The sequence below is a fragment of the Alnus glutinosa genome, chromosome 8 (assembly GCF_958979055.1).
Source record: "Alnus glutinosa chromosome 8, dhAlnGlut1.1, whole genome shotgun sequence".
NCBI lineage: Eukaryota > Viridiplantae > Streptophyta > Magnoliopsida > Fagales > Betulaceae > Alnus > Alnus glutinosa.
Window position 1 is genome coordinate 6763651 of NC_084893.1, and position 24017 is coordinate 6787667.

Genomic DNA, 24017 nt, shown 5'->3' on the forward strand with positions numbered 1-24017 from the left:
GAAGGTGGAATATATGATAAGCATCTAATACTTAGAATAGCCATCCCTATTACCCATAAGAGAATAACTATTTCTTAAATTGAGAAATAGTTTTTCTCATGGGCTAATGGCTACTACAAGACTATTTTATTCCATATTCTTCTATTTTCAATAAAAACTACTTATTTTTCTAGTGAAATAATCATTTCACATACCAAACGTAACTTGTGTGTGGAAATTCATTGTCAGTCTCGGTGCATAAATTTTTTAGTCATTCATCCCAGGTAAAACATAGGAAGTTCATAGCCAATATTTGCTACTGTGACTTGAATTATTTCAGACGCCAGGGAAAAAGAAAAAAGAAAAAAGAAAAAAAGAAATCATAGAGAATGCTGCATCGAAATTTGCTCACTTGTCTGAAATGAGTGGTCTAGTTAGATGCAGAAACTCTATCAATGCTTGAGTTTGTGTATAAGCACCGTAATGGATACAAAATGATGACTACCACAAGTATTGGACCATGCACCATACAAAATCTGATTGTTCAATAAATGGATAGCTCAGTACCCCTAGGATTACAAAAAAGAAGTAAAACAGGCATACTTAACTTCACCTAACAGTGTAGAACAAGTTAGATTGTACAATAGAAGATTGGACTGGCTCATGAAGTAGCATTGCTGTTCCCTGCAGAACCAAAAAGTTTGCCAATTTCACCATGCTTACGAATATGATGAGGGCACTTGAAAAGCAGATCTTTGGCCTCAGAATGTCTACCCTCTTGAAAGAATGCTTTGAAAACATGAAGGTATGCGGTAGAGGACGGATATTCTTTCACACTCAATGCCTTTAAAAATTCTGCAGCATCCTCAACGGTCCCAAACTTTGAAATATATTGAACAAAGGGTTCTGGGAAAGGTGGGTGGTCTTGCTTCTTCATTAAATGAAGAAGGTTCAGTGCTTCCTCAAGTTTCCTCACGCTTAAAAGCTTTTCAATCAGATTTTTATGTGTAGCTTGCCAAGGTCTTACATGAACCTTATTCACCATCTCCACAAGAAATTTGTATGCCCCATCTATTCTGTTCTGACTAAGGAAACCATTTACTAAGACATCCAACAGATCAGCATCAAAATCACAGTCCTTCTCCATCATCTTTGCAAAACACATGAGTGCATTGTCAACGTCATCAGCTGCACAATGCCCTTGAATCAAAATGGTCCAAGTCTTAATATCAGGAAGGCAACCTTGTGCTTCCATCTCATCCAGCACCTTACAAGCTTCTTGAAGCCTCCTCGCCTTACAAAGTCCAAAAACCACTTGGCTGTATGTAATATTATCAGGCTGATACCCTGCATTTCTCATAGCCTTCATAACATTCTCCGCCTCATCAAACCTCCCGGCACTCGTCAAAGACCTATGAATCCCATCATATACAGCCTTAGAGCGAGTATTCCCTGTTGACTCATATTTCTTTGCAACTCTAAACACCAAATCCAAATCAGGGTTTTCACAGGCTGATATGCTCCTTAAAAGCATCCCACAATCCTGGACTGAGGGCTTAAATGGACTATCCATCATAAACTCATAAAGCTTCACTGCATCCACCATCATCTTGTTCTTCTGAAACTGCCTTGATATCTTTATGTAAGTGTCAATATCCATCTCGTGACCTGCACTTTTCATCTCCTCAACAACACTCCAAAATATCTCAATTGAATCGTCCCTACCAACAACCCTAGCAATCCCATTATAAGTCACCGTATTGTGTTCATAACCATTACACCGGCCGACCCAATGAAAAAAATTCAAAGCTTTCGAAGGGTGATTACGAAGCTCCTTCAATCCCCGTAGCACGAAATTATCGGATAGCACAATCTTGAGCTCCCCCAATTGGTTCTCTACCTCAACACTCCACTCTGTCTCCAATACAATATTAACCACCTTCTTCACAACATTATCCATTGCATTCTCTTCGAGCATTCTATTATAAAAGTGGCTCAACGCCGCAACATCGCTAGCCATCTTCGCCTTCTTTAACTGCCCCAGAATTGACAAATATGTTTCCTCATCAACATAAAACCCTTGCTCTTTCATTTTCCTTAGCGTAATCCAAAACTGCTTCATTGACTCTTTATGAACCGCTATCCTAAGCATTATGCTATACACCGAAGAACTGGGTCTAAACCCAGATTTCTCACTGACCCAGTTGAAAAAATCCGAAGCCTTTTCTGGGTCTTTATAAAGTTTCTTCAAAATGTAAACAACTGTTTCATGGGTAAGTGCTGCGTTCGATTTTTCCAACTCGCGCTCTAACTCGCCGGACCAATCGTTGGCCAGAACGAGCTCGACGACCGAGTCTGGTTTCGACGAAAAGAATAACTTTTGATGGGTACTGAGGAAATGAGAATTGTAGAAAAATTGATTTGCAATAGAGTGAGAGAACCGAGTCACCTGGGTGGCGAGAGGCCGAGTTGCAGGAGTCCGAGTCGAGAGGAGCGAGTTGAGGAGTCTGAGTGATGTAAGGGTTGCCTTTGCTCGGTTCATGGCTGCTTAGGAAGGAGGCTCTCAGAGAGATGTTTCAGAAATTCAGACTTGACGCAGAGGCGAAAGCTTTGAGCATTCAGGGGATTTCTCGAGGGTTTAAGCTCTGGTTTTCCAAAGGTCTGGTTGCCCCAACATGGGCTAAGACTCTAATGTCAATTATGGCCCAAGATGCTGCACAGTTCATAAAGTTGGGCCCTAACTATATTGTCAAGCCTAAAAACAAAACCAAAATTTCTAACTAGAAATGCTAGAATTCCTTCTAATGTCTTTCTGGGGTCCTTTTATATTGATATGACACCCTATTTTTTTAATAAAAACAGGAGAGATAAATCAAGCTGTAGCTTTTTATTATTATTTTATTAAAAACAAAGTGTCATGTCAGTATAGAATGACCCCAAAAAGACGCTAGAAAGAACTCTAACATTTCTCTTTTCCAATTGCATGAAAAAAGAAAATTATTATGATTAAAACTTTTTGAGGTCATCACTAGGCATTTAACTATCCTAATAACAAAGCATTTGAAACATGAGACTTGCTGTTTCTCTAATTCCTGTCAAATTCTCGCTCAATATTTTTTTCAAACCATTGATTAGATCTGTTTTTCTATATATAAGTCATACATATCCAATTGTTGATTTTAAGAAAAGACCCGCTACTTCTCTAACTTCCGTCCAAATCTCATACAACCATTTTTTAAAACTAATCATTGGATCTATTTTTCTACATGTAAATCAGAATGATTGGTTTCTAAAAAGGTTACTGAAATCGGACAGAAGTTGGACAAATAACACATTTCTCTTGAAACATACGTATGTATACTGTATATAGTAGCAAACATGCATGTAAAATAATTAAGTACATAAGATGTAATTACATAAAGTAGTTGGTATGGAGGTGGGGCGATATCTTCATATGATCAAGTGGAATTCTTTGTGGTTTTAACTTTTTAGTTAATAAATCCTAAAAATAGCATTTGATGATGGTTTTCCGACTGAAGAGACTTGGTTCAGGAATTATGTCAAACACAGAACGTGCATAGAATTAGATATCATTCAATTTATTTGTATGACAAAAAGGCTACGACTTTATTCGTGTCAATAAAACAACAAGATGGTTTTACACAATATTTTGATTGTTTTGACAAGTATTTATTAAAGCATAGTTTACCCACTCTTAATTTTGAGAGTGGTGGGTTTTTGAAGATATTACATAATATTCTCCAAAACCGCCGATTCTAGAGCGGAATGTATACATTTGAGCCAAATGCCTTCGATCCAAAATGAGGTGTGGGCATTCTGCGTGACTGCCGCATACAGACAATCATTAGAGCTTCACCGATCGAAAATCGACTTTTAGCAGTCTATAAGCAGAATAAAACTATTGTTTCAACGTCGGTTCAGTTCAATTCAAAAAGCAATTAATAGAGATTTTTTTTAGGCATTTAACTGAACCAAACCAAACTGATTCAATCGAACCATTTTATTTATTTATTTTTATATCTTTTATTTGAACCTTAGAGCACTTGTTTAGCCCAAAAAAATAACCCATTTTAGCCCATAAAAAATAGTCTTGACCCAATATAAAAAGCTACGATTAATCAACTGGCATGTAACCGACTTAACCGAAATAATTAAAATTTTTAACTGACCGTATGTATAGAGTTAATAAATTAATTAACTTAACTGATTGTAACAGTTTTCTACTGTCACCAATTTAACCCATACCAACCCTAGTCAAAAATCAAAATGCCTTTGCTCTCCTCCTCCGTGTTATTCATATGCGGCTTACAACCGTTTAATTTCAAGTAAGAGTAGAGCGGCCGGAATGCATGTGTTTAGTGTTGTGTGAGTGGGATATGCATGTATACATGTGATGGGACGGGTGACCGGTTGAGTAGGTGAGGATTGGGAGAGCTAGAGGCAAATTAAAGAGCTTATGGGATGTCGGCACCGCTTCTACCAGCCAAGCGGTTTTCGAATACATTATCTCGTGACACATTATTACTGAAATTGATCAAAGATTTAACACCAAGAAGGAGCAAAAGGAAAGCACTTTTTGTTCTTCTTTAATAATCTCTTTAATTCTGGGGAAATTAAACATCGTCAATTAAGATTATGATTTAAAACATGTATCCACTCCAAGTTTATTCCATAGACTTAATTTTAATTTTAATTTTCCTTATCATTTTGTATAATGGATCGACTAATTAGTCAATCTTTTTTTACGGGCAATATTACATTACATTTCAATTTTTTTTTTTTTTTTTTTTAATAAGTAATTTATATTGATTCAAAATGCATAGATCGAGGTGCAATTCTAGTCCACACAAAATATACCGTCATCAAAAGTTCATCGAACATTTGTTGTCTAAAGTTCCATCGAATGATGGATGGTAGCATCGAATGTTCGGTTCTCGAAGAACCATAAAAATTTTAAAGTCTTTTAACACCTTTTGTGGAATACTTGAGCTTGGCTGCAAATGTGTTTATACTTTTAAGAGAAATTTCTACACTTAGTAACTTTTAAAATATTTAAAAAAAAGTTCTAGGGAGTTGTAAATCGATAATTATTTTAAAATAATTGTCACGTAATTATGCAGAGTGTTACACCAATAGGCTGAGCCGAGATGGACCGATAAGCTTGGTTGACGAATGGGCTGATGATATGGCTAAATAACTTGTCCAAATTGGGTCGTTTATCAGAATGGGTAACCCAAGAATCTGGTGCACATGTGGCTTGCGCGTGTGCCTCCAAATGCGTGGAGTGCATGAGAAGCTTTGGAACTTGATTTCGGCTCCTAAATTAAAATTTATGAGAGAGGCGAAAGCAGAGATAGGGAAAGATAATACAAAAATTTGGGTGATTCAGCTTTAAAAGCCTATGTCCATCGCTGAAAGGAGCCCGATAAGACTACATCTTTATTGAATGGCTTGATGGTACATATATATTAAATGGTCTATACATATAGAGAGAAAATATGGTAGGTGAGATATACTTGAAAATGTAATAAAATCCTAAAAAATTGATTACAACCAAATATTAATGGTAAATTCCTATATATATATATATATATATATATATATATTAAGACTAATATGAAAAAGAGAGATGTTACACATCCATCTCTTGCCTTTGTTTTACCATCACTTTTGTAAATTCATCATTAAATTTGTGGGATCAAATATTGGTTTTATGTGGTCTCACATATTCAATGGTGGATTAATTTACCCAATTTAGTATGGAGATAAAAAGAGATGGACAAAAGATGGAAACTAAAAATTTTTATGTGAAAGAAATACTTTTTTTTTTTTGGTATTCTATGAAAGAGATATCTATCATTAAAGAGATTGATGGGCTAAAATAATGGGATCCGGCTTTTGTGCTGTACTTTAAAACGGTGATGTTTTTACTTAAAAAAACAAAACGGTAACGTTTTAAGCCATGAAGAAAATTAAACCAAATTTACTATTTGGCGCCGTTTAAGAAAATTAACTCTTCTCTCTCACGTTTCTCTCCCTTTCCTCTCTCTCTCTCTCTCTCTCTCTCTCTCTCTCTCTCTCTCTCTCTCTCTTTCTCTCTCTCTCGAATCTGCATCAGTGTTGCAATCAGGGTACTAGGGACGTGCTGCCATGGACCTGGAGCCCGAGCGTTGCCGAAGGACCGACGGCTAGAAATGGTGGTGCTCGAGGGACGTAGTGGCTGACCAGAAGTACTGCGAGCGGTGGAAATCCCCACACCCATCACCACCTCCACTACTCCAGCCGGTGGTGGCGGGGCTCTCAAAGCCGCCAATCCCATTGCTGCTCCGTCCTTGGCAACCATGGCAGGTGGGACCCATTTCACTCTTTCAGGACCATCCCCTTTCGTTAATTTCCTTCACCTCAGCAAAGGCAAGAACTTTCTGGTTTTCTTCTGGGTTTGATTATTGTAAACCATGGCAGGTGGGACCCATTTCGCTGTTTCAGGATCATCCCCTTCTGTTGATCTTCTTCACCTTAGTCAAAGGCAAGAACTTTCTGGTTTTCTTCTGGGTTTGATTACTGTAATAACTCAATATTTATTAAAAATCAATATTTATCAACAATCATCTCCGCAAGAATAGCATTCCCAATCAGCCAAACTAAAAAATTAAACAAAACCAAAACTCCCAAATCCCCTATTCTTCCATTCGGCCATAGCAGACCAACTGGCCATTTGGCATCCTCAGCCGAACCAACAGAGAACCGTACCAACAAAATTAACCATAAAATTTACCACTATCGGCTACTTCAATAACCCAATTAGAAATTACAATCAAGCTTCCTTCAACCCAGAATTTCAGCAAACTTCAACCAATCAATTTCAATTTCTAGAATTTACCAAATTTCTGTTAAACCAACTAATGGGTATAATAAAAACAACAAATAATCAATTTAATCTCAATCCATGTCAGAACCCAGAATCTCATAGGAAGAAAATTTGAGAGAGAGAGAGAGTGACGAGAAAGGGAGAGGAAGATTTGAGAGAGAGAGAGAGAGAGATTAAAAGGAGAGAGACGTGAGAGAGCAGAAGATTTTTCTTAGACGGCGTCAAACGGCAAGTTTGGTTTAATTTTCTTCTGGCTTAAAACATCACAGTTTTATTTTTTTGAAGTGAAAACGTCACCGTTTTAAAGTACAGCACCGAAGCCGGATCCAATATAATGGCATTAAAGAAAAGAAAAAAAATTCAAATTCAAAATCAAAATTTTCTTGAAATCGCAACCAAAAATAAATCTTGAAACTTTTTTCTTCAAAAGTTCAAACGAGTAGGGACCCCGTGTTGACTTGGGTGCATCATGCGTGACTTCTCCTTTACCCTTTTGCGAATATGAAGTATGAAGTAGGAACACCAACAAACAAAAAGCAAAAGCACTTAAATTTCATGGCAATGGCCAATGACCATATTTAGTTGCCGAGTCAGCTCTCCAAGTACTGTACCAAAACCCAACAGCAGAGATGGTCCCACCTTGATTGTCTTCCACGCGAAGTTTCGTCCGTTAATAAAGTGATCTGGTCCCACCATCCCCCTTTAATCAACGGCGTGTAAGGGCAGGTCTCCCCCATCTATGTACACGTGTCAGCGTCCTTCTAGGACAGAAAGGCAGGTCGGTCCGACGTACTGTGCTTGTGGAAGTTTCACTAGAAATTACGCGATCGACTTGACTAAGGTGGCCGGTCGGCCCTTCACTGGGAAACTAGCTAACACGGTGACTGATTGATTGATCGAGACTGCATGGTGGTCCATACTGATGGAGTGGCCGATGCCATTCGATTAAAGCAGACAGCGAGCAAGTTAAGCCGAGGATCTATCCTATCTTATCTTTAGGTGTATCTTACACTTTTGAGACAGAGATGGAACAATTAAATCCTTAAATCCTTAAGGATCCTGTCTAGGATCTCTTCCTTTTGGATGCAATCTTGTTAACACAATCATATAAGAGACTAAGAGTGCTTTCTGTATTTTACAGTGTGATAATGCTTGCAATCATTAGAAACAGCGCAATTTAAGTGGGATTGATCAGGACCAAGTTGGCGGTGATTGCTAATGCCAAGTGAATAAATACGATATAATTAATACTTAATCTTTTGAAACAAATACAAGTTAAAAGTGAGTGCTAAACTGTAGATCCCTTCATCTTTTGAACATGTTGATGATGTATATATATATTCCATATTGCATTCAAATCATGGAGAAAGCCACATATATACTACTCAACAAATGTATTTGCTTTGAGTGGATTTAAGTAGGTGATATAGGATTACCAAGGGTCGGGTTTTATCGAGACATTAGTATAAAATTATATAGATCAATTTTAACACTAACAATTTAATTAAATGAATCATAGCTTTCAACCCTAACCCACTAGTTTTGTATTGGGTCGTATCGAGTTTGCGAATCGTGTAAAAAATTACCAACCCTAAATGTCACGTGTCGGGTTCGGGTCATATCGAAGTATGACTATTATTGAGGATCAATAGTTATAAGACTATATAGATCAACCTTCAACCAGACCTATTTAATTAGACCCTTTAACCTTAATTTGGGTTCGGGTCGTGTCGTGTCGATGCATGCGTATAAGATTATATGGGTCAATCTTAGCTCGATTTATTTAATTAAATGAGTTTAACATTTTAACTTTAACTTGCTAATTTTATATCAAACTTTAATCAGATTTGTAAGTCGTGTTAAAACTTGTCGGCAGTTGTATTACCCCCAAGAAATTTATTGTGAAAAGGAAGTTTTGCAGAAGGAACCGACCAAAAGAGAAAAGCATGAAGATGGAGCCAAAAATTGAACACCTTAGGGTTAGGTAAAGAGCCTTTTGAAGGAGCCCCGGCCGCTTTAGGGCACCATGCTTTGCCTTCAAAACATTTACACCCACAAATTAACTGTCCATTTCTTTCCTCCCTTTCCTTTTCCTGTGGAAACGTGCCCTCCGTAGCCTGTACATTAAAGATAAACGTATGCATGCGGGAATATAAGATTTGGGCATCTACAGTATGCGTGCGCCACAATGTTCAGCTGCTGCCTGCTCCTAAAAAGCTTTCTTATTTCCACTACTGCATTTCTTTTCATATTGCATATATATTCTTACGAATCCTATATATCTACACATATAAGTAAGCCTATGAGCCTGCGACTCTCCCTCTCCATCCATCTCTCACAAACAACAAATTTATAATTACAAACACATTTTTCCTCTTCTCGGCCACCATGCTTGCTGTTCTAAACTACGTTATTGTTTTGATACTCCAGCGGAAGCAGTGTAGGCTTCTCTGCCATTTCATGAGATTTATGGGTTTTGGAGGAGCTGCCATCTCATGAAACTAACAGAGGTCCGTCCACTCCAAGAATCATGGAAAGAAGGAGGGGAATCAAGCGCTCCTGGTCCGAAATCACCACTTCAATTATCTACTTTTAATTAACTTCTATATATATGTTTTGGTTTTTGACTCTACCAAAGATATCATGCATGTCTTTGTAACGTGTTCTTGTGCATGTTGCCAAAGAGTAGATCCATCGATCCTAGTGAATAATGGCAGTGTTGATGTATTAGAGCTACAAGTAATTAACGTGTTGATCAAGTGATTGATGTAATAATATTTTCGTGTTATACTAGATCTATTGTCTAAATTTCATCTTCACTTTATCTAATCTCATCAGTATTCCCATTCCGCGCCGCATATATCTGTTGCCTATCTATTTTTTTGAAAGATTTGGAAATCAAGCATTTGACGAGCGAGTATAAGATTGATCATGCATGAATAATATTGAAAAGCTTCTATATTTTCTTCATAACTCCGAGGGGTTGCTCAAGTAGTAAATGCCTTAAATTTGATGTCATCTTCATCGGTTTAAGATTCGAATCTTTTTAAGTGTAAACAATTCTTCGAAACCATAGCCGCCGCAAAGCTAAGTTTTCTGTATAGAGGCACCTTGCACAAGCCCGGAGTTTGTCTATAATTTAGGGGTGAATACATAAAAGCAGTCTTGCCTCGTGGGTTTTCCCTTAGAAAAAAAAAAAAGGGAAAAAGATTTCAAGATTCTTTCATTGGCATTTTTTTTTAATTATTTCAAATAAATGTTCATGGCAATCTAGAAATATCTTCTTGAACTGCTCTATATGTCTGCACCAGCTAGCAACACTGAAGCTATGGAGGAGGCCAGCTATTTGCTTGCTACTTATTGATTCCAAATTATGTTGGGGAATGGGGGTGATTCCTATCTTTAGCGTTTGAACCCCTGTCAGCTACTTTCTCTACACCACCAAACACTCAAATTAGATGGATCGGATTTTGAAGACCTAAATCAGTGACATTTTACTGTATCTAGTTCTAGCTACTATATATATATAAGGCATTTTTTTATTCTTTTTTCTCTCTTGCTTTTCCTTTAATCATGACGATCGAGTTTACGTTGACTATGGGTATTTGTCGTGCCTACTGATCCCTGGGGGGCAGGTTCTAGCTAGCTATGAGATCTCTCATCATATGTTCAAAACAGAGTATAACTTTGTTGACAGTAAATCATTCTTCACTTTTCCCTATTATCTTAATGATAACCATTGATTAAAGTCACAATTTTTTCTTTCTTTCGTATGGACCTTTCTTGAATGATTTCATCACTTTGCATGCCTTCAACATTTCAAATCCATATATAGCATGGTTCTAAAGCTCACAGAAGGTGAGAAGCATGATTTTATGATCTGCCAGTCTAAATCTCTTTACGGAGAAATAATATTATCTTTTGTATATTACATATTCTATATAGTATCTTTTGTACATCTCATTTTAAAATTATATTTATGATATTTATATTGGGCCTCACAAATTCAATAATGAATTTGAAACTTAATTAGATATAGGGAAGTAAACAAGCCGAGTTCCGGCGAGTAGTGCATGCTCAAGCTTGGCTTATTTTAAATTTATCACGAGCTCGAGCCGCTCTCAAGCTCATTTATCACGAGCTCAAGCTCATATGACGAGTTTTAAAAATTAAAATTAAGCTCAACTTAGCCCGAAAAAAGAAATACCGATCTTTTGTAGTAAAGTGATCCAGTTGCCACTAGTTCCTAATCTTTATAGTTTACATTACTATGAATTGTATACTTATGAGTTAGAATTTAGGAATTATGTGACATTATGTGACTATAATTTATAGTTATAACCTTATATATATACTTAATTATATCACTTATGAATCTTTATATCAAATTCATATGAATTGTTAGATCATATTATATAATTTACATGATTAGATCATACTTAGTCACTAGTCATACAAAATAAGTGTTATTATCTTGTTGATATAAATGATGAATCAAATGTTTATTACATAATTTACATTATATGTATAATGAAGATACACACTATGCTCTATCAATATATCAACTAAATTCTAAATCTCACCCAAATTCTAAGATTTAGTATCATATAAACGAGCGAGGCGAGTTTTATACGGGTTTGTATCGTTTAATAATCGAGTATACTTTCGTATCTAAGAATAGTTCATTTAATAATCGAGTCGCGCACAAGCTAAGCCGAACCCGAGTGAGTTCACGGGTAGCTTGCTTTGTTTACATCCCTAATTAGATGTAAGTGTATCATTTCTCAATTATAGATGACGCTTGATTGTTTAAGCAAATTTCTCCGTTCTCTCTCCTGTTCCTAAAGCAAGCTTCTTTGTTGCCTGTTGGTCATGGCTACCGAGGAGGAGGTTGTGCACTTCACGACCCCCTCCTCCCCTTTCCCCCTCTCTTCCATTTCCTACCTCCCCCTCCCCTTCCAGCCTCCTCCGAGGCTCCACCTGCCTTCTTGAAGGTCCTACCTGCATCTTTTGAGGCCTTATCTATCTCTTTTGAGGTTTTCCCTTTTAATAATAGCATCATCGGCTCCTCCTCCACCGTCTTGTCGGATTTTGCTTCCCTCAACTGTTCCCTTTTGGCAGATCCGACTTCTTCTTGAAATTTTTGGATTTGGGTTTTTCAAACTCAAATCTGTCAATTTCTGGAAGTCCCACCCTCAAACGCGCCATACTACCGTGCTCCTCGGCTTCATTGCTTCTATTCGAAACCGATCTCGTCTCCATCCGGCTTGCACACGCCGGAGCGTATCCCACATGCGCCTGCGAGTAGATCTTACTTGCTGGCGCGTGGGTTTCACGCGCCGACGTGTAGCAGGTCGTCCATCTCCGTGCGAGCTTCTCCTCCGCTGCTGCTGCTACTGTTTTGTTGTATTTCTGTTGTTTTCCTACTTTTGTGGGTTCTTTCTGTACTTTTGTTTGTGTTTTGTTGCTTTTGTTATGTGGTTTGGGTTATAATCTCACAGTTTCTTTGAAAGCTGATCTATTAGAGGAGATTATTGTAATTGGGTTTCGTTCTTCACCAACAGATCCCCTCCGGTCTTTGGCAGTGGTTCTTCAGCAACATCCATCTTCCGGTGGTTGTTGTTTTTCTTGGTTGGATCTCTTTGAGTCCTTTTGCCATTTAAAACCGCCAAATGCTGCCCCAGGAAAGGCCCGGTTCGTTTATGGTTTTTTTGAAATCATAAATGATTACTATTGCCTACTGTTACTTGTTTGTGTTTGTATTTTGCTGCTTTTTCCGTTGTGTTCAGTTGGATTGTAGTTTGATCCCCTCCCCCTTTCCCATGTTTGAATAAAAAAAAAAAAAAAAAAAAGTAAAAGTGTATCATTTCTCTTATATATATATATATTAAAGTACGAATATTGATCGATTACGCAAAAAAACTGAAGAGGGAAGAATTAGCTTTATTGGTGAATGCAGAATGCTTTGTGATAAAAACTGACATGGTTAACAAGTCTTGTTCGATTTGTATAGAAGGAGTATTTTGCATGGGTTCAAAGTTTGTCCAAATTAAAGAACTTACCTTGAAAGGTTCCCATCATATATTCATGAGATAAACCCTTTAGAAATAATTTTTTTCTTTTTTACCCCTTACTAAAATAATTATAATTCCTCCCCTGGGTAATCCAAAATCTAAACACGGTTTAGACTACTTTTTTGAGTGAGGTCTATCTATCTGTGAGATGTTGAAAACTTCGCACGCCTAGTGACTCAATAAATGCCTTTAAGTAATGGAGGCCCATTGGGCCAGCCTGAGTTTGCTACGGAGAGGTATATGGTGTGGCGCTCACAATGCGGCATGCACCCACAAATATGGAAAACTCTCAGTCGATTGGTACACGTACACAAAGCAAAATATTACCCTAAGCAATATATTTTATTTACGTCCTTCATTTAAAAGGAATTGTTCATATTGTAACAACAAAAGAAAAAAAAAACTATTTGAGTGATTGAACAATCCAAAGATGAGCGTGTACGTGTTAAGTAGGTTAAGAGAGAGAACGTATGAGAAACTTCTAGAGAGAGAGAGAGAGAGAGAGAGAAACTTGTTTGGTAGGGAACCCTTATCGTAGCAAAGAGAGGCCCTACAAATTAAGAGTTATTTGTGATTAATACCTCTAACATCCAATTGCAACCAACTTAAGGTCCGTTTGGGTTTACGATTTTAAAATGTGTGATTTATAAAAGTGATTTTTAAAAACGCAGTTAAGCGTTTGGTAAAATCGCAGTTTGGCCTTTAAAATCGTACGTTAGCATTTTAAAATACTGCGTTTTCAAAAAAATACTTCATTGCCTGCGATTTGAATAAGCTTTTTTCTACGTTTTCAAATCGCAATTTTTTAAAAACGCAGTTTTTCAAACGGTTCATTTTCTGCGATTTGTTTTAAAATCGCATTTTTTTTTTCTACGAAATCGCAATCCCAAACGCACCCTTAGACGGTTATCTAATTTTCGTAATCGCAACCGCTCTGCCTTTGGCAGCTAGTAATTTTAAAATAACTGCCGGTTAGTGGTTATTGAAATTTATAACCGTACTGCATAACCGCTTTTTAAAAATTGGCATATTTTAGTGTTTTGTGCCTTCCTTGAACATCTTTTTATGGCATATTTTAGATGGTTATGGGCATGTTCAATAAGTAGAAGGCTTAAAAAAACAAAAAAAAAGAACTCAAGAATATTATTATTAAACTCAAAACAAAAACTCTATATCAAACACACTAAAACGATATCGTTTTGTATATTATTATTTTTATATGAACGGTTAACAATTTTTTTCAACTGCCTACAAACTCGATTATGTGGTTTATTATTATATATATATATATATAAAAAAAAAAAAATGGGGTTTGTTCACCCCTGGTCCTACCACAAACTCCCCCCCTACCCACCCCACCCCACCCCACATCTCCATGCCCAAAAGCAAAGGACAAATGGAATTTCCAGGATCCCCAAATTGCGAGGATCCTAGCTAGTCATTCTTATATAATCGAATAATAATTATAAAAATCACATTACATTGACAAATCTTACATATAGCATTTCTCTTAAACCATAGGCATGAAATTTGACCCAATCAGTACTCCCCGCCGGAATCAGGCATTAGGCCTCAAGTTTTCGTAATTAATTAGTATCCACTAGGTAAACAATCTTGTAACTAAGCCTCGGGATGAAATTAAGCTAAGTATTAAAAATGTTAATCCCTCTTGTTAATTACATGAAAACCCATGAAGTAAGGAAACATGATCTTCCCCATTATTCATTTTATGATCAAAATTTTGTTTGTTGTATCAATAGTGTACGTAGTCTTATATTATTTTAAATTTTAATTATATTACAACATGTACACCAAGAGATCTGTGAAATCTGAATCGTACAATAGATTATATCTATTTCGCTTGAAATTGAGATAATCATGCTCAGAGGCCAGAGCCCAACGTATTTTCACTAGCTTGTTTCTTTTCTTCTATACTTTTTATTTTTTTTAATTAGCTAAAGTTCTAAATGCCAAAATAAAATCATTTGTTAATCACTAAAATTAAATGATGGTATATATATATATATAACACCATTTGAATGATCAAAACCAAGATGATTCAACCTTTTCCAATTTCTTTTAAGGGGAATGCCCCACCACATGCAATGTTGAAAAATTGTTCTTTGGGACTTTGTCTATGTGTAATGCACCGCCCCATTACCTGGTCACCACCATCATTTGACAAAAGATCTTTTATGTCTACCAGACCATGACTGGGATTGGTTGTCTTTATTACTTCTTTTTGTTTATTCCCTGCTTTTTCTCTTTTTTTTTTTGTTTATTCTAAATTAAAAACTTTTTCATTAATTAATTAATTAATTACTTCCCCATGGCCATGACTTGTAGGCCACGAGTCTTGAAAAAATTGCCTGATTTGAATTATCAAAAAATGGGCTAGTTCTGATGAATCTATTAAATACTGGACGTACAAGTTAAGTCTTGATTAATGCGTGATTAAGAAAGAAAGCATTTGGATTTTTGTAATTACACCGTCGATCATTATCACCTGGTTTGCTGCAAAAAGCAGACCTAATTAAAGCAAATGGGCACGTGAAGGATTTCCATTTCCTTGGGGATGACGGAAAGTCGTATACATTTATTTTTTTTTTATTATTTTTTTAATTTCTGGGTACTAGAAATGCACCATAGTGGTAAACTTTATCCCAAGAAAAAAGTTGTCATGTAAAAGGAATAATTATTATTATTATTTATTTATTTAAATTTTTTTTTTCTAAATGTGCAAATACTTGGAATCACGGGTTGCAAAGTCGCTACTGGACAGGTTTTTGAAATTATTGACGTGGTAGCTAATGCCACTAGGCCACATGGTTCACAATTATTATTATTTTTTTTTTTTGCCATGGTAAAAAATTGTAATAAGAGGTAAATAAATTAGTATAGCGAAAACAGAAGAATAAAATGTGTACACAATAATTTTTGGGTAGTTTGGCCTTAAAAGCTTATGTCCACCACTACGGAATAACATTCCTTTTTTGCTGCTGCTGCTACTGCTAAACGAGCGTAGTTAACAATTATTGTCATAACATTGCCGGCAGGTGGTTTGCAGTGATAGGGATACGACAATCAAATAACTAAGCTAACAATGTGTTGTGACATTGGGTTAACTATGGGCCAAAAGATATTATTCAGGTCAGATTTGATTGGTCAACTCGTAAAACAATGAACCTTTTTTTTATTATTTTTTTTTTCTTTTGTAAAAAAAGATTGGACCAAAAATAGTTGGCCATTGTTGTGAGTGAAGGGTAATAGGGGTGTACATGCGGATGCGATTATTTGTAATATCCAAAACTGCATCTACAAAATACAGATATCACTTTAAGATATCCACCTCCACATTCGCATCATATTTTTATTAACTTCATCAACACGGTTATTGCGATTATTATCCACTATATACATATTAAGTAATGAACTTATTTTACTCTTTCTAGCATTTTTTGAGTCTCTATTACAACCTAATTTAAATTACTTTGAAAATAATTTGGGCCGATTTTTAGTACTTTGAACTTATTTTTTTTTAAGCCTTAATGTTTTGAAAATATATTAATTTCACATCACTTTTTTTTTTTTTGTCCAAATTTTACATGAAAAAAGCAATACAGCCAACCAAACTATTAACAACACCTGCTGCATAACAAGACCAGCCGTAAATAACACAAAACATAGTCATCTATCTAAAAATTAAACACAATAAAAAATACTCTAAAAACTAGTAAATCTCTTATCAAACATGTCCATACACAGTTACACACTCTGGTCATGTCTATACTTCTCATTTTTAGTGACAAGTTTTTTTTAGGTATTAAAATAATTTTTGTTAACCGCATCCGCATGTTTGAATAACGGATACAAATATTTAATATCCACCCCACATGTAACCCCTAAAGGATACAGACATTTAATATGAACAAGTTAGAGAAAATATATTGCAGCTGGTGCAACACTTATCTCAAGCCGATCGACTTGGAACCCATATGCTTATTTAATGTGTCATAAATTGTATAAACAACAAGACTAAAACTTTCTGATCGATGAGGTTTTTTTTTGGTAAAAAACTACAAATATTGTGAGGTTATAAAAACAAATATCTCTCTGAAAACAACCTTATTATTTAAGAAAAATTATGTTTGATGTGAAGACGACCGACTTTTTAGAATAATTTAATATAATTTTGTACTACCCCACGTGTCAGCCATCAGCCAAGTAGCTTTTGTGTGTCAGAAAAAGCCTTTCACGATGTTAGAGAGAGAGAGAGAGAGAGGCAGTATATGAAGTAAGCAAACACCACCACATCCGTCAAACTGATGAGACTGAAAGTTCTCTCTGGTCTGGTCTTGCTTTGCTCTTCTCATCAGGAAAGGCTCGCTCACACCAACCCATTTGTCGCCATTTCTCTCTGCCACACCACCGGAGTCCAACCGGTAAACGCTGACTGTGACTCCCATGGACGTTGACTTCATGGCTTACAAGGTCCATCCTTCCAAGCGTTTCTCAACTGTCCAAGCTGCGCGCATTCACACAGCTGGTTTGTTTATTTCTTTTCTCGATTCTTCTTACTTCTTGGTTTGATATATTTTGTGTTTGGAAACGTTTTCAATATCTGTGTAATGTTTTCATTGTTTTCTTGGATGTGAAAGTTCTTCCAAAGTTTTGGGGTCCAGTATTTTGTGATGGGTTGGAGAATCTTGTGGGTTTTAGCAAAGGTTTGTCAAGTTCTTATCTTTTACCAAGGTACTGCCTGCCTGATGAGAGTTGTCAGGGATTGAGCTTAAAATATTATTAATAATTTTTTTTAAAAAAAAAAAAAATCAAAATGGTTGTGTTTTTTGGGCTTTGGATTGTTTCATTGGTCATGGATTTAACGAAAAAAATAAGATTTTTAATATCTACCCATGCTGCCAGGAAAATTTTCCGTCCGTTATGCTTTATAAATTCTTGGAATAAAACGAATCTGATAAGACTTTTATATTTTTTTATTAAATTATGAATGCAAGGACCTATTTTTCTTGAATTATCAATTGTTTAGTCATTCCCCCATAGTTAATTATGCCCTTACCTGTTTTGTGATGGACCTATTTTTAATTATACTATGAATCTATGATTCCGTACGTTATGCTCTTACCTGTTTTTACTTGTGAGACAATAAGCCTAATTACATGAGATTTTACTCTCAATTATTAATAATTGAAGAATCTCAATACTTCTGTTTGTATTTAGTTACCTTATTAAGCACTAGCATCTTGTGTAATCAAGAAAATTAGGCTGGGCGAGTGAATATGTAAGGCCTTGAATCAGAGGCTTCGATTTAGTTTTATTAGGTTGGAGGCTAGATATTCCCCCAAAGTGATTTAGAATGCTAGATTCTTCCAAGGATGAACGCAGTGAGAAGGATCAAAAGCACAAAAAACAGCTAGAGGAGATGAATAATGATTTGTTAGCACTTCTGAGGTCTATGGATCAGCTTGGGGTCAAATTGTTTATGTTGAAGACCGAGGAAAATCCTTCATCCGAGGGTTCTGGTTCCAGCAGATTTGAAAATCAGCAGGAAGATCAGTACGATGATCAGGTGGATGAAGGTGTGAGAGCAAAACAATTTTTAAGTTTTGGAGAAATAAACGGATTTTTGCAGAACGTGGTGCCGAGTTCTGGAAGGAAAGTTGGTTGCTTGTTATTTGTCAACCCTTCATAATAGAGTATTGATGACAAAAAAACTAAGCGCATGCAAAGTTTTGCTTGCATATAAATCGGTTTCTTGGTAAAGAGATATGTTGTGCGCATTCAAAGAAATTGTTTCCAGTTTAAATCATGAAGAATAAGCCAAAAGAGTCCATTCTCTCTTTCTCTATTTCTTTATCCATTTTCATTATCTGTTTATTTGTATATGTTTTTCTCTCGCATCCATTGTTCAATTGGTAATCATCTGTCTGTGGAATTAATGAATTATGGCTTTTGTTATCTTTTAGATATGTTCCTGTAGAGGTCACTTCTTGTTGCTAGACTGCTAAATGCTGTGTCTAACAATTCCTTTTCCATATCCCACTCCCAAAACAGATAGTCACTTAATATTCGATGATTCAGACGGGGAGGATGATGCAAGAGCTTGTTTTCCATGCCCCTTCTGTTATGTGGACATTGATTTGCCTATGCTCTGTAACCATTTGCAAGAAGATCACTGCTTTGACTTGAAAAATGCAGTATGTGCTTTTCTTTATCTATTTCATTTTCTTGTGCGGGCTGTATGAATACCTGGATTCTGCTTCCAACTAATCTGAAGTTTAAAATTGATATATTTACTTGATACAGTGCATCTTGTTATTTATCCCAATTTCACTTGAAAACAGTTGAAGCCATTTAACATCTATAACATTGAAAAACTAGGGAAAAATGTTTGTGGGTGTTACAAAATGTTGTGTGTTTCATTTAGTTTTGTCTTTAATATTCAAATGCTTCGGTGTTGCTATCTCAGGTTTGTCCTTTGTGTGCGGCCAATCTTGGGAAAGATGTGAGTGGGCATTTTATAGTGCAGCATGCAAGCTCGCTAAAGGTATTGTTCACCAATCATGGATTTTCATGTTATAGATATGGAGCACAATCTCTTTAAAGCATATATTAAGCTTTGTATTTGCCAGAAAATAAAAAATATCTCTTCTTTGCAGCGGAGGAAAAAATCTGGGAAATCTGGCTTGACTGGTAATTCAGCAATGCTTGGCAAAAGGTTTCCAGCAAATGCTGTGGGAAACAAACATGAATCTGCACCTGATCCACTTCTCTCACTGTTTATCAACAACATGCAGTTTTTGGACCCTAAATGTATCCAGCAAGATGAAAGCTTCAGAGATGATGCCTCTGACACATCTGCTGTGAAAAGGTATACTCCTTTCTGGTCAAAGTAATGGTATGTAGGGCTGATCAGTTCTATTAGGAATTGCAATGTAAAAACTATTAAAATTTTAAGGCATAATGGTGAACTTCAGCAATGATGATTGAACACATCAGGGATGTAAGTGATTTAACTTCCCTGGTCACTGAAATTGAGACTAGTCTGCAATTCATTAGATGAGATAATCCTTCTTATGATACACTTTATGGAAATTTTTCTGCTGATGTAGTTGTTTTAAAATTGCAACTGCTTTTAAAATTAGTATTTTATGTGTTTCTAAACTGCCTGTTGAACAGAAAAGAAAAAGTGCTTATCAAGTGTTGCATGTATGATGTAGCTGTTTGAGGATATGGTAGACATGACAGGATTTTTCTTTTTAATGAATGAGAAGATAGGAAACTTATGTCATGATGGAGATATGTAATCTATTTACATTATTTTATGGAACCCTTGATTGCCCTTTAACAAATATAAAGGAGATTACTGCAGCTCTAGCTTTGTTGCAAAGTCCAAACTATGGATTCAGTTTTGTTAATTTTTAAGAGAAATGACATACACTCCCCCTCTCACACTTCTTGACGTGGTAGTGAAAATCATTATTGGATCCAAAATCTAATGATGATTTTTTACTGTCACATCAGGGAGGGTGCACTTGGGACAAGCGCAGCATTTCTCTATTTTTAATGCTTGCACATGATAACTTCTTGAATTACCAAAATAACTAGGTTTCCTTTCCTTTTTTGTTTATTGCTGTTTCCAACATGGTTGTGAAAGATTAATAGCAGTGACCTGAATATAAAACTTTTCCTTTTCATATATTATTATAGGTTCAGTCAGGATAAGTATCTCCAAATTAGTTCCAAGGTTATAGATTTTTATCTTTCTGGCAGAGGGCTATCATGAAGCATATTAGAAACTAGGGTGGGGTGGGGAAACTTTTACAAAAGGAAGAAACTCTTCATAGAGAATAACATAAAAAGTCCTTTCCTCTCTCGTTTAATGTGTGTGTGTGTTTTGGTGCAGCACTATGAAACACTATCAATAATTTTGTGTATTTCTTCTTCTCTACTTGTAGGCCTTATTTTATTCGCCGAGCCCGTGTTTAGGAAGTGGCGCCCTTAACTTTTCATTCTGTCAATATTATGGCTTGAATAAACACAGTGCAATGCCTATCGTTTGATTGAAGAATGCAATTGCCCACTTGTTTGAATGAAGTTCTTGTTTTTTTGGCCAATCACCAATTCCAAAAACTGGAGCATTAAGGAGCCTGTTTCATGCCTAATTTTGTCCTTTTATGTTCTTTCTTGACTGATGCTAGGATGTTGCTGATCATACTTCTTGTTTGTTGTAGCATGGAGCCATCTTCACTGGATGAAGGCCATGAACAGGATAACGAAGAGAGAAGGCAGAAAGCGGCTTTCGTCCAACAGTTGATCATGTCAACCATTTTCTGAGACCCATTCTCATGCCTTGCGAAGCTCAAACTTTTCCAGAAGATGCAAAAGGGTTGTTGCTCCGCTCATTTGATCGTCTGACGGCTCGTTTTCAACTGGCACTGGGTTTTTATGGTGCATGATAGTAGGAGGATGCAAAAAATAGTTTCTATATTAGGTAGCCTAGAAACTTGGTCGATCTGGAAATGGCCAACTAATACAGCATTACTTCTTGGTCGAAGGCAGTGTGATAGTAAATCCTCGACTGGGAGTACCAACCTATCTATCTCCTAATGAGTAGAACCAAACATTTCAGTTATAAAGCTAATTAAATCTTTTGATAGTTGGTAAGAGATTTGAGTAGGATGATGGCTATATGTTTGATACTTCAAAAAGCTCACTCTTTAGCGTTGCCTCTGCCTAATAAATATTTCAAAGTAAATTTAGAAAGTTTTCCATGTTCCTGCCGACCAAAACTTTGGAATACTGTTGTCTTTACTATAATTTTTTTTTTTTTTTTTTTTTTTTTTTATAAGCATCTGGTGCGATTACTTCCCACATGTCTTCATTTATGACAAGAAGACACCTTCAACCTGAAGTTTGGCATTGTTTGATTCACCCTGGGACAGCCTTATCCAATGAACAAACGACATTGTACTGTGCAGTGTGCAGGCTTGCACACCACTCCAAGTGAGTCCAGCTACGGTCTCATTCTTTTTTCCTTTCTTAATGAAAAGTAAAACAATTTTATAAAAAAAACCCTCTTTTTGTAGAGATTCTTATTATGAGAAAACATTCGGCAAATCAAGAGAAAAGCAAGCATAAAATCCTACAAAATTGGAGATATTAATAAAATCATTGACAAAGATCCACTCGAAATAGAATTTGAACTCGCCTTCTCGCAATCATCGAAACTTTACGTATTCTTTTTCATAGTAATTAATTAAATTGTTACGAACCACAACAAGGTATTTATTCCTTTAAACCTGGCAACAAATACATTGGCAATTATCAATCTCGATCACTGTCGAGTAAAGTACTCCAGGAACGAGGTAAAGCCTTCCAACCACTAAGGAACACCAGTAGTTTGGTGAGCATCACCAATTAGCTCTTTAAAGTTTAGTTAAAAAATCTGTTTTTATTATTTTAGCAAACTACTTTTCACAAGAACTAAATATCAAGCTCTTCATATATTTCTCTACTTTTAACTAAATATTATTTTTTATTAGTTTTAGTTGGTTGAAACTAACTGCTATAGAGGGTGATATTTTGCAAATCATTTTAAAAAGATTTAACACCCCAAAAAAAAAAAAAAAAAAACCCAAAATTAAACCAAATTGCAAAGAGATCTCAGCTAAAAATTTAAAACACAGAACACCCAAATCTCCAAAAAGAGAGCAAAAAAAAAAAGAAGAGATTTTTTGGGAATCCATGGTGCCAAATATGAAGTGGGTGGCCCGTTTGAAAACCTTAATGAGCTTCTATATATGCACACAGAGAAATAGGAAAAATGAAGAGATGAGAAGAGGGTGGGAAAATCTCAATAGCTAAAAGAAGTTGTAAGCCAAATTTGGAGTGAAAATCTGTACTTTTTGAGATGTTTTCCAAACTTCGGTGAAAACTTTAAAATGGAGAGCTTGTTGGAGATGCTCCCCTCTCTTTGATACCTCAAATCGGTAGAGCTATATACATCTATCCTTCTCCAAACCACTGCTTTGCGAGAGCCTCTTCAAACTGCCACTCGGAGCCCCCCCCAACCAAAAGCATTTTCATTATCACAGTATTGTCTGAGTTATAACTATACAGAAGGGGCAGTTTTTCTTATGACCAATCAAAATGTGACTACTGCAATATGGAACCACAAAGCAAATTCTTGAAAGGCTTTATTGTTTTTTGCCACCAGTTTCCCGTAGCAAAATTACAAACAAGAAAATACTTTCAAATAGTGGACTAGCCTGCACGCATAATCATGAGCATTATTACTTCATTAAGGGTAAAACATACTTACCAATGTGGGGAGAGATAGATGACACTTTCACATAGTTGACATGACAAAGAGACATTCTGCTAGCTAGAAGTAGCACTTCAAGAGCAAATGCAAAACATGTTCCAAGCAGATGATCTTATAGATTGAAGAGAAACAACAAACCAGAGCTTACATGCAACAATGACACTTTGCATGTATAGAGCATGACTATCCAGAAACATCTCAGGTGTGGCTTATCAGCTTGCTAGCCTCAAAGGGGTATCTTTCCTAAGAACTGTGTTTGTCAATTCACTACTTCTTGTAGTCAAAGAAGAAGTGCCGCAAAAGGAAGTCCTAGGACCATGCTATAAAACCAAATGCAGCTTCCAACACCAAGTCAAAGGAAAATAATAATGGAGAAAAATTGCTTCGCCCTAACGAGAAGCAACTTTTTCTAAAGGGCTCAATCAAAAAATTCAAGATAGATCCTCCTCAATCTATATCAAACAAAACCAACACGCCATTTTGCCTCCCCTTAATCAAGGTTGAAGATCAACCTCAACTAAGAGAAGGGTGGCACTAAGCATCTGGAAATTAAATGCTGATTCTGAAAATTATGTTATGCATTGTATCTGCTTCCCTCCCCTATATGGATACAAATGCAGATGAAAGAAACAATACTAGAGGATTCCAATATATGGGGAGTATTTAGACTGTTAATTATTGTTCCATGAACATAGAAAATAACAACGGTAAAACAGTATCAGCTTGCTTA

At 36.1% G+C, this 24017-nt stretch overlaps 2 protein-coding genes across 3 annotated transcripts; one reads left to right on the forward strand and one right to left on the reverse strand.

Annotated features, from left to right (window-relative positions):
• Positions 1-391: 391 nt before the first annotated feature.
• Positions 392-2670, reverse strand: LOC133875486 (pentatricopeptide repeat-containing protein At3g48250, chloroplastic). The gene has a single exon (XM_062313633.1). It carries the CDS (start codon positions 2519-2521, stop codon positions 641-643), a length of 1881 nt encoding a protein of 626 aa, XP_062169617.1. The 5' UTR covers positions 2522-2670; the 3' UTR covers positions 392-640.
• A 14570-nt stretch (positions 2671-17240) lies between these two features.
• LOC133874940 (protein DEHYDRATION-INDUCED 19 homolog 5-like) lies at positions 17241-21627 on the forward strand. 2 transcript variants are annotated; one of them, XM_062312887.1, is made up of 5 exons: positions 17241-17488; positions 19015-19157; positions 19430-19507; positions 19620-19831; positions 21195-21627. In XM_062312887.1, the coding sequence occupies exons 1-5, from the start codon at positions 17407-17409 to the stop codon at positions 21295-21297; spliced, it is 618 nt and encodes a 205-aa protein (XP_062168871.1). In that variant the 5' UTR covers positions 17241-17406; the 3' UTR covers positions 21298-21627. The 2 variants fall into 2 exon arrangements, with proteins under 2 accessions (XP_062168871.1, XP_062168870.1); XM_062312886.1 differs by lacking the exon at positions 17241-17488 and adding an exon at positions 18117-18539.
• Positions 21628-24017: the final 2390 nt, after the last annotated feature.

What these genes read in the sequence shown, in the direction of transcription:
- LOC133875486 (XM_062313633.1), bottom strand. Translation starts at nt 2,521, where the DNA reads ATGAACCGAGCAAAGGCAACCCTTACATCACTCAGACTCCTCAACTCG.
- LOC133874940 (XM_062312886.1), top strand. Translation starts at nt 18,317, where the DNA reads ATGCTAGATTCTTCCAAGGATGAACGCAGTGAGAAGGATCAAAAGCAC. An exon ending in CGATGATCAGGTGGATGAAG is followed by an intron (nt 18,540 to 19,014) that starts GTGTGAGAGCAA and finishes CTCCCAAAACAG; the next exon opens with ATAGTCACTTAATATTCGAT. An exon ending in GACACATCTGCTGTGAAAAG is followed by an intron (nt 19,832 to 21,194) that starts GTATACTCCTTT and finishes TGTTTGTTGTAG; the next exon opens with CATGGAGCCATCTTCACTGG.